The 16,262-nt window shown below is 41.5% G+C and overlaps 1 protein-coding gene across 1 annotated transcript in view; it reads right to left on the bottom strand.

The window, feature by feature from the left end:
* The window catches only part of lrp3 (low density lipoprotein receptor-related protein 3), a 53,595-nt gene extending 39,334 nt beyond the window's left edge, over positions 1-14,261 (bottom strand). The window contains exons 1-3 of the mRNA XM_060911889.1: positions 13,833-14,261; positions 13,495-13,626; positions 560-698 (exon numbers count right to left, since the gene is read on the bottom strand). Coding sequence (XP_060767872.1) covers positions 560-698; positions 13,495-13,626; positions 13,833-13,857 — 296 coding nt within the window. The 5' untranslated portion in view covers positions 13,858-14,261. The remainder of the gene's footprint in view (positions 1-559; positions 699-13,494; positions 13,627-13,832) is intronic.
* Between the last annotated feature and the right edge of the window lie 2,001 nt (positions 14,262-16,262).

The raw sequence follows: 16,262 nt of genomic DNA, 5'->3' as shown, positions 1-16,262 counted from the left end.
CCCCTCAAATTAAATAAATAACTTCCCAGCCACAGAATGGCCTGATATTTTGTCAGATATTACAGAAATAAAACATATATCACAATGACCACATTTCAGAGGGAACTAAAGTTCACAGAAATCGAAAGGCCGTCTAGCTTTAATTAATGGTATAATTGTGTCTTCAAGTGCCAGAAGCAGGTTTCAGCAAATATACCATGCCCTCCAGGTGTATTACTTTGCTCCGCCCTCTATTTTGCATCTTTAGAACCACCCTAGTCTGCATATTCATTAAAGCAAATATTTTTGCACCTAATACATTCGATCCAGAGCACTGTGCTCATCTCCAGAGGAGGACAGAACAAACATTAACTGTAGGAATGTGGAAAATTCTGGAACCAGTGTTTTGCAGTGTTATACAATACTGTATATGGAGCACCCCATATTCTGAAGCTTAAATTATTATTAATTGCACGTGCTATTCGTTTTTATTTAATAATTCTTGCTCATTTGTAGGAGCCACCATGTTGGTAGGTTTTGGTTGTAAAGAAGAGTGAACTGTAAAGAAAAGAAGAGTCACCTTATAGTGATGACCTCGCCGCGGTTCCCCTGGATGTTCCAGGAGCAATTGACTCCAGCAGGATAGTTTAGAGGCCAGGACGGGCTGTAGATCACTCCTCTTCTCTCCGTGTGCAGCTCCACCTTCCCACCACAAGCAGCTGATACATACAAAGGAAAAGTACACAACACTATTTATTCAGACACTGAAGTTTATGTGCAAGAAGGAGAATCATCTGTCACAATAACAGACAGTGTCCTATATTGACTTCAACAAATAATTAACCCTGAAACAAGTAAGGAGCTCCACCCCTTTCATCGACATTCGACTGGATCTGGTCAGTCCACAGGACGGAAGTCTTGCTGATCAGCCCCGTGAACTTCTGGATCTTTGACTTGGTGGACATGTTCACATACAGGATTTATCACCAGGCTTGTAGTACTCAAGTCCAGGACTCTGACTCGAGTCAGACCTCGTGCCCCAATTTTAAGGACTCATGACTTGACTCGGACTCATAAATTGGAGATGAGGGCTTGAATTTTTTTCTTTATTTTTTGTAACATCATAATTTGGCATAAGATATTTATATCGACATTAATTTTGTACCAATTTTGTACAAGAGTGTCACACCTGCACGCCTTGGCGCGTGCATCAGATAGACTCTCAGGTGCGCTCTGGACAGCGCGCGTGCCAAGCGGACTCTCGCACACACCGTAAATGACTCATACCTGCACAGGATTAAGGCACAATCAGCATGCCGATATAAAAACTGTGAAAACACACTTACTTTGCGAAGTATTGAGTTGTGTTGCTGACACATTACCGAGCCTTATTTCCTTGTTTGGGTTCCTGATGCCTGATTTCCTGTTTCTTGTCTTTGATTCTGCCGAGTCTACGATAGCCTGTTTGTGCTTCGCTTGACCTATCACCTGTTTCACCATTTTACGATTTTGCCTGCCGTTCTGGATTGTTTACTGTCTTCATTTATATTAATAAACACACCTTCTGCACTTACATCCGTCTCCCAACCATCTCTGACAGAATACTGCACACTCCCTGGTAAAGAGAAGCACATTCACCTGTTCATACGCCACATTCAGGAACAAACTAGTGTTAATGGCACTGAAACAGCCACCGTCAAATGGTGCAGTTGGAGTTCTCAGACTCGACTCGAAATTTTTTTAATAACTTGGACTTGAACACTGGGGACTTAAGACTGGACTCGGACTCGACATTTAGTGACTCGACTACAACACTGTTTATCACCAGCGCTAACGATCATACCACCGAGAACAGAGAGATCAGTGAACAGTGGTGACTGAGCATGTGACCTCTCAGCTGTGAGCGCTACTGTTTTTGGCAAAATGATGAATGACGACAGAAGTCAGGGATCAATGGCCCTTATCCCATTATCAGCCAGTGCACTGATGAGGATGATTGATATTGGAGAAAGCTTGGCCTTGTTTGTTTGACTAAAATATACACAGATCAGCCATAACATTAAATCCACTGACAGGTGAAGAAGTGAAGAACATTGATTATCTCATTACAGTGACACCTGTCGAGGGGTGGGATATATTAGTATGAGGCAGCAAGAGAAGAGTCAGTTCCTGAAGTTGATGTGTTGGAAGCAGGAAAAATGGGCAAGCATAAGGATCTGAGCGACTTTTTTGGTAAGGGCCAAATTGTGATGGCTAGATGACTGGGTCTCCAAAATGGCACATCTTGTGGGGTGTTCCAGGACTGCAGGGGTTAGTACAGAACAAAAGTGGTTCAAGGATCTGAAGGACAACCGGTGAACCAGCGACAGGGTCATGGGTGTCGAAGGCTCATTGATTCACATGGGGCATGAAGGCTAGCCCATATGGTCCAATCCAGAAGAACAGAAGAGCTCCTGTAGCACAAACTGCTGAAAAAATTAATGCTGGCTAAAACAGAAAGGTGTCAGGAGCTCTTCTGTGGGATTGGACCATATGAGCTAGCCTTCGACACCCATGACCCTGTCTCCGGTTCACCGGTTGTCCTTTGGATCCTTGGACCACTTTTGTTCGGTACTAACCTTTGCATACCGGGAACACCCCACCAGATGTGCCATTTTGGAGATGCTCAGACCCAGTCATCTAGCCATCACAATTTGGCCCTTGTCAAAGTCACTCAGATCCTTACACTTGCCCATTTTTCCTGCTTCCAACACATCAACTTCAAGAACTGACTGTTCTCTTGCTGCCTCATACTAATATATCTCACCCCTCGACAGGTGCCACTGTAATGAGGTAATCAATGTTCTTCACTTCTTTGCATGTCAGTGGGTTTAATGTTATGGCTGATTGGTGCATAATTATAAATATTACGCATTTGCGTTAAATAAATAAATAAATGAATAAAAAGCCACCCACTAATATTAAACCAATTATCTGACAAAAAAAAAAAAGAGCTGCTTCTTAACTCAGCACAATTTTTCCCCTTCTGCTCTTTAAATAATTCCTCTCTCTTCTCTTAAAACACAATACGATTTGCCAAAATAGTGCACAGCTATCGCGCATGCTAAACTCTCCTGCTCTATCACTCCTGCAGCGTGACCCGTACCGGACTGTGCAGGTCAGTACAGCAGAAGATGAATGGAGGGAGGAAGGAAGGAAGGACGGTAACGCCAGTATCTCAGTGTGATAGTGTCTGAGAAGATGAACAGACACAGATGAAAGCGTGACTTGGCTCGAACACCAGTGTGTCAGCATGCAGGGGCACGAGCACAGACGCAGAAGAGGACAGCAGGGACTGTGGGATTGAGTCAAGTCAATTTGATTTAAGCATTAAACCAAAATGTAAGTGGAAAAAAAAAATTCTGCAAAGAACCGAAGAAGGAGCGATGAGATGATGTCATTTAAAGAGATTCAAGCAAGTACACACAGCCACAAAGACTCTGAAACACACATTTGCTTCGTCTTTAATGTGTTTCCATCATCTTTATCAAATCTTTTCTTCACTGATAACCCAGGACCTCTACTCAACCCCACAACTGAAATATCCTTAATACACAGAATATGTATAATATTATTATACAATAATTATAACATATTTAAATATTTGTAGCCAGGGGTTAAATTGGGATTGGTTATGTGGGGGGGCTCTGCCTCGTACCCGCCCCTGCCGCCCTGCCCCAATATACTTTTTGGAAAATAACCCTCTAATTTGATAACCATATCATATTGCACAGAGATATACACCTTATCTGTGTGTTGTAGGCCTATGTGTGTCTTGTAGTGCCCCCCTACACATTATGGCAGTTTGAATGTAGATTGGTTGGCCAATGTAACAGATTGTACAGGTTGTTGTACATTGGTTTGAAGGAAATGATTAGTGGGGGGTCTGGGGGTCCTCCCCGAGAAGTTTTTTATTATCATACATGTTATTTGCTGAATTCTGGTGCATTTTAATAAGTTGTTAGCTGACTTTACAGAGGTAGGTTGAGCAATATCATGTTAAATCTTGTCACATGCCTACAGGTGAAAAATGTGAAGGAGAAATGTTCAGTGAGAAAATTTGAAGGCTTGCACAATCTTAAACCAAAACAGTTGATTTATTTTGGAGGATAAATGTTAAATATGCCAAAACACTGTCAGTCAAATTGTCAATCAAATATATTCATGCAGTGAATGCAACCAAATACAAACAACACTATAACATTGGAAGCATTTATTGTTATTATTATGTATTCAATTATTTATTTGGCATGTGGTGCTTTTTGTATTGTCTAGAACATACATAAGATGAGCATATTATAGCAGCAAAATAGAAGCACAATCATTTGAATGCAGCAAAACTTTTGCAAAACACATACTGTCTAAAAATAAAAACACAACATATTTAGATCAGTATTATTTTTTCCCCTCTTCAGTATTATTTGATATTTTGTTTTTAATAATAAAAAATATGATAATGAACTGATATCTCCCCCTTCCCCCTGGCTAATTTCTGTCGATAACTGGGGACTATGGAAATTGAACTCGCCAAATGCACAGACAGTTCGTTCAAGCACCTCTGATGGATTAGGATCGTATGCAGGTAAAAGGGGAGACGGTGTACGGAGAAAATTATAAACAAGTCACAACGCTGAAACACAAGCCCAAAAACCCGCAAACCACGACTTCTGATTTTTTTTTAAAGCGAGCTCACAAAAAAAGAAACCCCAAAGTCGCTTATAAAAAGCGGAATTGGCAACCCACGCAGTGTTCCAGAAACCAGAATCTCTGATCGCAAGTTCTGTTCTAAATAGCTTTGACAGGTCGTCTTATTATCAGGAAAACTATGATCTATCTCATAAAAGTCATGGGTTTATTGATTAATAAAACGATATTTAATTATTCAGAACTGAAAATCGTGAAAAGGGTTTGTTGCTTTTGATGTGTGCGTGATCATATGCCATCCGCTCCGAGCTTATGTGCTGGGGCTCAGCCCCGGACAGCCCCGGCCCAATTTAACCCCTGTTTGTAGCTGTGAATATCATGGAAGGAGTCTCCAGTCTCAGTGTTTCATAACATTGAGATATCTTCAGACAGACGAGTTTACACTTTACAGTTTCTCAGTCATACGACATGCTGCATTTTCTGACTGCAAAGTTGAATTCTGGGAAAAACGTTCCATTTCTGTTGGAGTTCTGAGATGTTTCCCTGCTGCACACAAACACTGTGTATCCTGTGTGTAAATGTTTTGCTGAGATAAAAAAAAAGCATCCCGCATTTTACGAATCCGGAGATCGCCAAAGCAAGCAAGCAACAATATCACGTGACCACTGTGGGGCGTTTGACCTACTTTTAACCAAAACAAGTCCGCGTGGGTGAACATGGCAAACGGCTCTCCCTCCAGCGGAACAGAAAAGTAAAAACTGCCTAGTGAACGCAACTGCAAGATAGAGCAAGGTTAGATTACCTGTCGTGTTTCTGGATGGATAACTAAATCATTCTAGCTAGCGCTTAGCTATCTTAGAATCTGTCTTAGAACCCATAGGCTCGACTCCACGGTAGAAAGTATGGAGTTCTACACCTAATGTTTTGATCTTGCAGAGAAAGAAACAAGAACACTAAAGCAGTAACAGAAAAAATATATATTTATTCGTCTTTTGTTTCACGGATCTATCCGCGAACATCGACTACAAATTATATCCCTGCGACTCAAAACTTTCTGAGGTCGATGCAGAGGCACGATGTTTTCTTGGTGGCGTTGCCATCTTGGTGTGATGCAGTTCCACAGTTATGCTAATTAGTTAAAGCTCCTCCCTCGCGTTCAACTGTTTCCTGTTTTCATACGACCATACTGTTTACCTCAAGAGGGAGGTTCCAAAATGGAGAAACGCGACCCTCAGAATGATCATCAAAATGATCACATCCCATTCGTCTGCATGATATTGTTCTTGCGAGACAGAGGAAAATACCATGCACAATAAAATAAATTAAAAATATCAGATGAGTTTGCAGTCAGCACTGTTAAGCGATAACAGAAACTCACTTGTTTCATCAATGTTCCACAACATTAAATATAACTATAATCAAATAAAAAGTATGATGTGTCATTATTTAATCGATAACAATTGCCAAATAAAAAAATAAAAAATAAAAAATAAAAAAAAACACCACACACACTTTGGACTGTTAAAGGAAAACAACCTACTACTGTACTTCAAGGAGATAACAGAACCTCTGCTTCATCACATCAGCTTATCAGTGATTATTTGATGAGAACAGCAGGAGACTGAAGGTTTTATTCTTTACATAAGGAAATTCTTGTTCCAGAAATTGCTCCATAACAAAACAGTACAAGTTAGAATACAACAATACAAGCTAAAAATAAACTGTATGTAAAATAAGAACTATACAAATAGATAAATCCCCCCCAAAAAAATCTAATAGAACAATAGAATAAAAATAGAAATACTGCAAGTTACAATTAATAAATATTAAAAAAAAAAAACATTCATGTATAAGAAATAAATACTTTAAAGATTGCAAAACAAAATTATCTGTGAATGAAATAATTTCAGATACTAATTAGTCCAAATTAGAAAAAAATGTCTAGAAATTAGCTTAATTATTTTAGAATTAGTTTTATAATATGCTCATTACGATGGTGTATAAGGGGTCATTGAAACTTTAAATTAATTAATTTAAAAAAAATACAGAGGTGGAGGGCTGGAGAAAGGCAGTAACATTTAAACAAAAAAAAAAAAAGACACCCCACAACAACTCAGAATTTCCAAGATTAAAATTGTAAATTTACAAGAAAAAAAACTCACATTTTCTCCGAGATTATAAAGTCATATATTTGCAAGAAAACAAACTCATTATCTCATCTCATTATCTCTAGCCGCTTTATCCTGTTCTACAGGGTCGCAGGCAAGCTGGAGCCTATCCCAGCTGACTACGGGCGAAAGGCGGGGTACACCCTGGACAAGTCGCCAGGTCATCACAGGGCCGACACAAAGACACAGACAGCCATTCACACTCACATTCACACCTACGGTCAATTTAGAGTCACCAGTTAACCTAACCTGCATGTCTTTGGACTGTGGGGGAAACCGGAGCACCCGGAGGAAACCCACGCGGACACGGGGAGAACATGCAAACTCCACACAGAAAGGCCCTCGCCAGCCACGGGGCTCGAACCCGGACCTTCTTGCTGTGAGGTGACAGCGCTAACCACTACACCACCGTGCCACCCCAAAACAAACTCAAATAATAAAATAATACAAGATTAAAGTCATAAATTTATCAAAAGAAAGCAGAGATATTCTCTAAAACAACAATCACATGCTTCCTGGCTGCAGTGCATTCTGAGAAATGTAGTTGAAAACCTGAGTGATTTATTCTTTTTTAAGCACGTGATCAAGGATGAAAAACTGCACTTCCTGTAACTCTCAGCTCAGCCACGGCATCTGTCGTGTGATGATGTTGATCCAATCTTGTAAAGTGAAGCGATGCACTTCCCTGACCAAAACATACTCCTGTATTTTCCGAGATACGGCCTACATCCTACCATGCCATCACAGCTCATACTGAGAAATATTAAATACACACACACACAAGTAAAATTTGTGTATTCTTTTTAAGATTCGTTTTTTCAGTGACCCTTTTTTTGCATGTTTTATTAAGCAGAAATTTAGCACCCAAAACATTCACCATATTCACAGAGAGAAAGCAAATGACAGAGACGGAAGATTGCTGAGATCTTAGAGGGAGTCTGACAACTGGTGCAGCAAAGATGATGATTTCTCTGCTGTGTGAGCCGATTCGGAGTGTTAGCAATGACCGAGTCAATGACGGCAGTCAGCAAAGTGCACAACAATGCACAAAACAACCATCAGAACAAAGGTCTCATCAGCAATCCTCACACAGAGCAGCCTTTAATCATGAAAATTATTAGCACAATAAACAGGATTGGATTCGTTTTATTTAGATTACCAGACACACCCTTGAATCATTATATTCCAGAGGGGAACCATCAGGACCTTCTTGTCCTTCAGAGAAGCTCAAACGTATCAGCAGTTCAAATGTTATAATTAATTTTTTTAATAATTTCATTATATTTATTCTCTTCTAATTCGGCCTCATTTTCTATCAAATTTGCTTCAGAAATGAAAGGGTTACTGTCCTGAAAACATTAAAATCGAGTTATCCAATGAGATTGTTTTGTTTGTTGTCTCGAGGCTGAGAAGAGTTTAGAGCTGCTCACTCATTGGTTAGGACTTCACTGCCGGGACAGAAGGCCATGGCAGTGCATGTTTATGTAGGAAGTGACAGATGAATTAACCAGTCAGATTTTGATTTATAGTGGGAGGGACTAAAAACGCATCGCCCTCTGCCTTCTCGAAGGCCAATGCGAGCTTAACCGCGAGTTGGTCCCGTCAGCGCAGCAGTGAAGTCACCTTCCAGCCGGTGTAGCGTTCATCAGTAGTGTTAGCGAATGCTAATTAATAAAAGCGGTCAAGCCAGTGCTATAGAGAGCAAGTAGCACAGGCTAACGACTGAGAAACTAAGATTTCTGTCTCCAGACTCTTCTTCCACGCTGCACGCTCACTACAGTACTTTTCACTCAGACTTAAGTATTAATTTCTCTTTGTAATTTACTGAGTTACTTTTAAAAATCAACATCAACACACAACAGAGCGACCTGGCAGCCTGACGCTAATCCCTTACAGAATCCTTTGCCCTGTTGCATTTTTTGGTGTCTGGCTAAGTTTTGGCTGAGCTCAAGTCCCAGCTCTAATAGTAACAGTTCACCACTGTTATACTCATTAATGTATAATTAGAATTACACAATCATTTTACACCATTATTACTGTTACTATCTACACTTAGCTTGAACACACACAGTTCAGCGAGTGCACATCTGAGCATTAAGTCTTGACTCAAACTAATCAGTCGGCCATTATAACCTTGTTATCTTCCTGAAGTTGATTATTTTTCTATAACAGCACAACCTTGACATGTTTTCCAGCTCATATAGAGGCTTTGCACAGTCATGTGACCCCCATAGCAACAGTAACTATGCTGCCATGACAGGGGGCACGCTTGTCGTGTTTCGTTCAGACGAGTTAGTTGTTGTTGATCAGTATGGGAAGGTTTTGCTGCGTTTTTGGATGTGCAAATCATTCTGAACGAAACAAAGACATCAAATTTTTTAATTTACCAAAAGTAATTCATCATCGGGGGAAAAACGAGAGAGATTTCTAAATGTAGAAGGAAAAAATGGGTAAAAAAAACATTTAGCGGGACTCAGTGTCGAACAGAGAGGTCAAAAACCCTGTGATATGCTCTCTTCATTTCCACTAGGGGGGGGTCACGTGACAGTGCAAAGCCTCTACGCCACAACCTACACTACCGTTCAAAAGTTTGGGGTCACCCAGACAATTTTGTGTTTTCCATGAAAAGTCACACTTTTATTTCCCACCATAAGTTGTAAAATGAATAGAAAATATAGTCGAGACATTTTTCTGGCCATTTTGAGCATTTAATCGACCCCACAAATGTGATGCTCCAGAAACTCAATCTGCTCAAAGGAAGGTCAGTTTTACAGCTTCTCTAAAGAGCTCAACTGTTTTCAGCTGTGCTAACATGATTGTACAAGGGTTTTCTAATCATCCATTAGCCTTCTGAGGCAACGAGCAAACACATTGTACCATTAGAACACTGGAGCGAGAGTTGCTGGAAATGGGCCTCTATACACCTATGGAGATATTGCACCAAAAACAAGACATTTGCAGCTAGAATAGTCATTTACCACATTAGCAATGTATAGAGTGGATTTCTGATTAGTTTAAAGTGATCTTCTTTGAAAAGAACAGTGCTTTTCTTTCAAAAATAAGGACATTTCAAAGTGACCCCAAACTTTTGAACGGTAGTGTAAACATTAAACAAACATCATGCTTTTTATCCATTTATAGCTACATTTAATGTTCCAGAAACAATGTTAGTTCCTGTTCTCATTTTCATTATAGCAGCTATAAACACTCCTTCCCTTACCAGCCTCTCATTAGATTAATAATTAACTTAATGAGGAGGAGAAACAAAAACAAACAAACAAACAAACAAACAAAAAAAAACCCCACAAACTCGTAAAGTGTAAACTCGTCTGTCGTGAAGATGTCAGGGGGGAAAAAAAAAAAAAAAAAAAAAAAAAAACATACTGACTGACACAAATGATAGATAAACATCTGAATGAATAAGCCATTGCTATAGAAACTATTACAAATCAGAACGAGTGCATTAATTAACATAAACCTGTGCTTTGCAGCTGCGCGATTGTCAGAGCTGCTGTTAGAGAGAATTAATCAACCCCTTTCAGATCAATCGAGGATTCTACAGCACTGTTGTGGAAGCAGATTTGATCAAGGGTGAACTGTGGAATTAAGTGAATCTTTATTTAAATGGGAAGTCATTTTTACTTTTTTTTTTTAAACTTCTAGTGGAAAATTAAAAAAACCCAAAAACCTTAAACCTGAAATACAGTCAGAAAGTGATGTGTACATATGAATGCTTACATTTTTGAGCCTGCATGTCTAGACTTGGAGAAATCCACTCTGGGGTGTGCGTGTGTGTAGAATCTATTGTGTCAGACAAAATAGAATGAATACAGCATCTCAGGTGTGCCACTGCCGTTTTATCTTAAAGTCGGATCTATAGGCTACGTTAGCATGCTTTTTTAAACATGTCTAACACAACATGATAGCTTCGTATAAGACTTTAGGGATCACTAAAGTGACCACACCGCACACCTCTGCCTCAGACAGTCCCTGGTGTGTTTTTGTTTGGATCCTTGACTGATCTCAGCGTCTTATGTAACCTGTGGAAGAGCAACGAAAAATTCTAGGCTCGGTTTCCTCCGGGTCACAACTGATCACCGTTAGTACAGCCTAAAGCCCAAAACTGATGTTTAAATAAGGAATAAAACACGTGGGGGTTTTCTGTTATCAACAAATAAGATTAAAATTTATGAGTTACTGTTAAAACACCAAAGTTGATTATTTTTCAGTAACAGCACATCGTAAAATTTTTTATTCCTCTTATACTACAGGATATTGCCTACAATAGCTTTTTTTTTTGTTTATTACTAATGGCCCTTTTCCACTACCCTTTTTCAGCTCACTTCAGCTCACTTCAGCCCGACACGGCTAGCGTTTCGACTATCTAAGAACAGCACAACTCAGCTCGCTTCAGCCCTGCTTAGCACCCAAAACTCGCACGGTTTTGGAGTGGGGCTGAAGCGAGCCAAACCGAGCTGAGTGAGGCTGGGGGCGTGAGGAGACACTCCCCTGTGCACTGATTGGTGAGGAGGAGTGTCCTCACATGCCCACACACGCCCCGCGAGCACGCTGGGATCTGTAAACACCGTAAACCCGGAAGAAGGAGAATTACGAATTACGAGAATTATGAAGCCTTATGCGCCTCGCCTCATCTATACGCTCTTGCCAGTATCTGTTGGCGTTGTCGGTGACAACAAGCCACAGCACCAAGACCAGCAACACTAACGACTCCATGTCCTCCATGTTTATTGTTTACTCTCCGGGTCGTGAGACTACCGCTTAAAAGGTCACTGATGTCACTGTTTGCGCCACCTAACGACATCACCTGACGTCCACCCACTTTCGCTAACTCCACCCAATGTGTCCACCCACTTCCAGCCAGCACAGTTCAGCGCGGTTGTAGTCGAAATGCAACCCCAACAGCCCCGCTCAGTTCGACTCAGCCCAACTCAGCACGGCACGGCTCAGCCCGACTCAGCCGCGTTGGTAGTGGAAAAACGGCATAATATATTTGTACTTTTTTAGTCTTCGGTTTATAGTTATATTTAATGTTGTGGAACATCTGCAAGATGAGTTAGTTCCCATTCTGGCCTACGTTATCGCACCTACATCTTTTTTTTTCCCCTCTGTCAAAGCAAATAAGACAAATAAACGCAGCTTGTCACATAAAAGTGTAAACTCCTCTGTCCTGAAGATGTCTGAAACAAATTACAGCTTTAATGCTGACTGTTACAAAGCACTGACACTGGAGACTCCTTCCAGAAATGCTACAAAAATAGGAACTCCTTGTTGATTCTAAGATCCCTGTTCTTGGCTGCAGGAGTGGAACCCAATGTTTTCTGTTGCTTGCTGAGATGCTTTTCTGCTCACCACGGTTGTAAAGAGTGATTATACGAGTTGCTATATCCTTCCTGGAAAAACCACCTCAAATCTATCCATTTTCCTCTGACCTCTCTTATCAACAAGGCATTTGTTTCCACCCACAGAACTGTCACTCACTCGATGTTTTTTGTTCTTCGCACCATTCTGTGTAAACTCTAGAGACTGTTGTGTGTGAAAACCCCAGGAGCAGATCAGCAGTTTCTGAAATATTCAAACTCAAACCAACACCCATGCCACAGTGAAAGAACGTCACACTTCTTTGAGACCACAATTTTTCCCATTCTGATGTTTGAACATTGTGAATATTAACTGAAGCTCTTGCTTTGTATCTGAATGATTTGATGTTCTGCATCGTGCTGCTCTCAAGGGATCGGCTGATTAGAGAACTGCATCAAACAGCAGGTGGGTGGATGGATGGGTGTTCCTTATAAAGTGGCCAAATGTCAATTTGACAATTTAACCCTTGTTTCCCCACAAGGAAATTGCTGTTGTGTTTCTCATCTCATCCTCTCTAGCCACTTTATCCTTCTATACATGGTCGCAGGCAAGCTGGAGCCTATCCCAGCTGACTACGGGCGAAAGGCGGGGTACACCCTGGACAAGTCGCCAGGTCATCACAGGGCTGACACATAGACACAGACAACCATTCACACTCACACCTACGCTCAATTTAGAGTCACCAGTTAACCTAACCTGCATGTCTTTGGACTGTGGGGGAAACCGGAGCACCCGGAGGAAACCCACGCGGACACGGGGAGAACATGCAAACTCCGCACAGAAAGGCCCTCGCCGGCCACGGGGCTCGAACCCGGACCTCCTTGCTGTGAGGCGACAGCGCTAACCACTACACCACCGTGCCGCCGCTGTTGTGTTTTTTAAACAAAAATTTAAAAAGAGCCAAAAAGTTTCCTTTTCATTCCTGAGGTTAAGGTTAGGTTTAGGTGCAGCACAGCATTAATTAACTACAATAATAAATTATGTCAGTGGAAGGTCCTCACAAGGATAGTGTGTGTGTTACATCAAGGAGAAAAACTAAAATGTTTAGGAACAGGGTTGGAAACCTCTGGCACAGATCCATATTAAACTCCTGTTCACACTGTCCTCAGATTCACATCATATTTGCTCTACGATGATCAAACTCCAACCAGGATGTTTCCTTCCATGTTTGGGTTCCATCACCTCCAGTGTGCTGACTAGAGACCTCAACCTCAACCTGGATGTCTGTAAAATCTGGCTTACTGTTGCCCCTGAAAGAAACCGGATTGGATTTAAAGACACTCACCCAAACAAAGCCAAGCCCAGTGCAGGAACAATAAGCCCTTCATGAAGAACAGCTTCATCCCTCCGACCTTCAGCATCACATGTGAAGCGCAGGTGGTTTCTTGGATCACATTGCAGATGTTTCCTTCCACATCTGGCGGCGTGTTTGACAACAATTCGGATTAGAAAAAGCAGATCTGTTTATTTGAGGACTCAGGAACAAAGTAGCAGCAGCTGGAACACTGAGTCTGATGTTCAAATAATAAAAACACTGTCCAATCTTTTGCATGCTTTATTCCGAACTTCTCTTCACCTGTGCATGGATTTATAATCTCTCTCTTTTTTCTCCTTCTTGCTCACCTGCATCAGCGTTTGTGTTGCCCATCAGCTCGCGCGCCCCAGCGTTTCAGTGATGCGAGCCATTGCTGGGAGTCTCTCTGTCCCCTGTATGTCCTCACTCACCGACATTTCTGGACATTTTTAATCAAATAAAGACTCAAATGCATGAAAGAAAGAAGCTGGTGCTCTGCGTTTCAGTATTGCAATCATGACTGCAAGAAAGGAAAAGAAAAGAGCAGGCAAAAAAAAAAAAAAACAAACAGCAGTCAGTGAGTGAGTCAGTGTGCAGCTGCTGCAGGTCTGCGCTCGAGTCCCTCTCTCAGCTCTTCCTCATCATGCGTTTTAATAAAAACGCTCAGATGGGTCACCTGGATGAAAAGCTTCATTGTTTCCCGATTCGGTCCCGAACACACGGTCAGGTTGTTTGCATGGTTTTCCATCCCGTTTAAAGAAGCCTCTCGGACTGGCGGTCAGGTGATGAGTGAAAGGGCGCCCCCTGAAGGCCGGAGGGATTTCTCCCACAACGACACACAACACCACAATTATCTAGACTACTAGGATATAAGGTGCATGAACACAATGTAACTTGTTACTGTGCGGTTTGTGTTTTATTCCTCTTATACCACAGCACTGTTTATATCCCTGCACTGTTCCCTTTTTGCACTAGCACCATGGTGCAAATTATAACATAGCATCCTACTGCACCACTTCCATTAAGCATACTGCCTAGATTCTGGAATCATCTCACAAGTGCCTTCTGTGAGGTTTTTTTGTTTGTGTGTGTGTGTGTGTGTCGTATAAGCTACTGGATGCCTTAATTTCCTTCAGGATGAATAAAGTAAGTAAAGTAAAGTAAGGCAAGTGAGTAAAGTAAGGTAGGTAAGTAAGTAAAGTAAATTAAGTAAGGTAAGGTAAGTATATAAAGTAGGTAAGTAAGTTAAGTAAGGTAGGTAAGTAAAGTAGGTAAGTAAGGTAAGTAAGTTAAGTAGGTAAGTAAGTTAAGTAAGGTAGGTTAGTAAAGTAGGTAAGTAAATTAAGTAAGTTAAGTAAAGTAGGTAAGAAAGTAAATTAAGTAAGGTAAGTATGTAAAGTGGTGGCACAGTGGTGTAGTGGTTAGCGCTGTTGCCTCACAGCAAGAAGGTCCGGGTTCGAGCCCCGTGGCCGGCGAGGGCCTTTCTGTGTGGAGTTTGCATGTTGTCTGTGTGGGTTTCCTCCGGGTGCTCCGGTTTCCCCCACAGTCCAAAGACATGCAGGTTAGGTTAACTGGTGACTCTAAATTGAGTGTGAGTGTGAATGGTTGTCTGTGTCTATGTGTCAGCCCTGTGATGACCCGGTGACTTGTCCAGGGTGTACCCCGCCTTTCGCCCGTAGTCAGCTGGGATAGGATCCAGCTTGCCTGCGACCCTGTAGAACAGGGTAAAGCGGCTACAGATAATGAGATGAGATGAAGCAGGCCTGGCGCCATGGGGGGGCGAAAGGGGATACAGCCCCCCCCCCCCCCCCCCCCCCCCCCCCAACGGCAACTCAGATCACTTAATTGTTTTCTTATGAAAATATAATGTATTATAGACGTATTCATAATTTGCATTTTCAAATACGAAATATTAAGTGGTTGCGCATTGCACAAAAATACATTTCACATAAATCACTACTAAAACTGGCACGGTAGAACAAATCTGATTGGTTGTTATGATTCTTACGTTGCAATCGTAGAATTCAACTGTATTAAGGTAGGATTATTTCAAAAAGCCTGAATTTAATATTAACCCTGTTTTAGACATGTGTTTCAATCCTAACTACTGGGGACTAGTTATTGTGGGTGTGTGTGTGAAATGCTGACACAGCTGCGCACACACAGACCTGTGATAAGGACAAGGGTCGTGCGGGCGGGCGGGGGTTTTACATGCACACTTACAAGTGCACTGTCTCTGCAATATCCTGCACTATGCAGTCAGTTTACGGGAGTAGTCTTTCCCCCTCCGAATTAAACGAATTCTATCACAATATTGTGAATCCATTTTCTTTCTTTGTAGGCTAAGTTTATCTCCGTTTATGTTGGTGTATGTGTTCATATATGGTCCGCTTTGTGCACAAATAGCGTAAGAATATGTGTCGTTGACGTCACCCCCCCATGCAGCGGGGGTGAAAATTCATCACTTCAGAGTGTTTAGTCCCCTACACGTCTAAACTGGGATCGCGGATTAAGTGGTTAGCGTTGACTCGGTGCGAGTCAGGAAGGCTATTACTGGTGCAGCCGCGGGGTCTGTTGATTTTTTTTTAAATTATGATTTTGGCCGCCAAGCCAAGTACCTTAGACTTGCATTGACGTTTTGTTTTCATGCCGCGGAGCTATTTGTATGTATTTTAAATGTAAAGGACTTGCCTGTAGGTTTGTGTGTGTTGTTTTATGTTTGGCATCTTTCCGGTTGTAACGCGTGTCTGTGAGAAAAT

This window comes from Neoarius graeffei, chromosome 27 (genome assembly GCF_027579695.1).
Source record: "Neoarius graeffei isolate fNeoGra1 chromosome 27, fNeoGra1.pri, whole genome shotgun sequence".
Classification (NCBI taxonomy): Eukaryota; Metazoa; Chordata; class Actinopteri; order Siluriformes; family Ariidae; genus Neoarius; species Neoarius graeffei.
The sequence above is the reverse complement of the archived record's forward strand: the minus strand, read 5'-3'. Positions and strand labels throughout refer to the sequence as shown.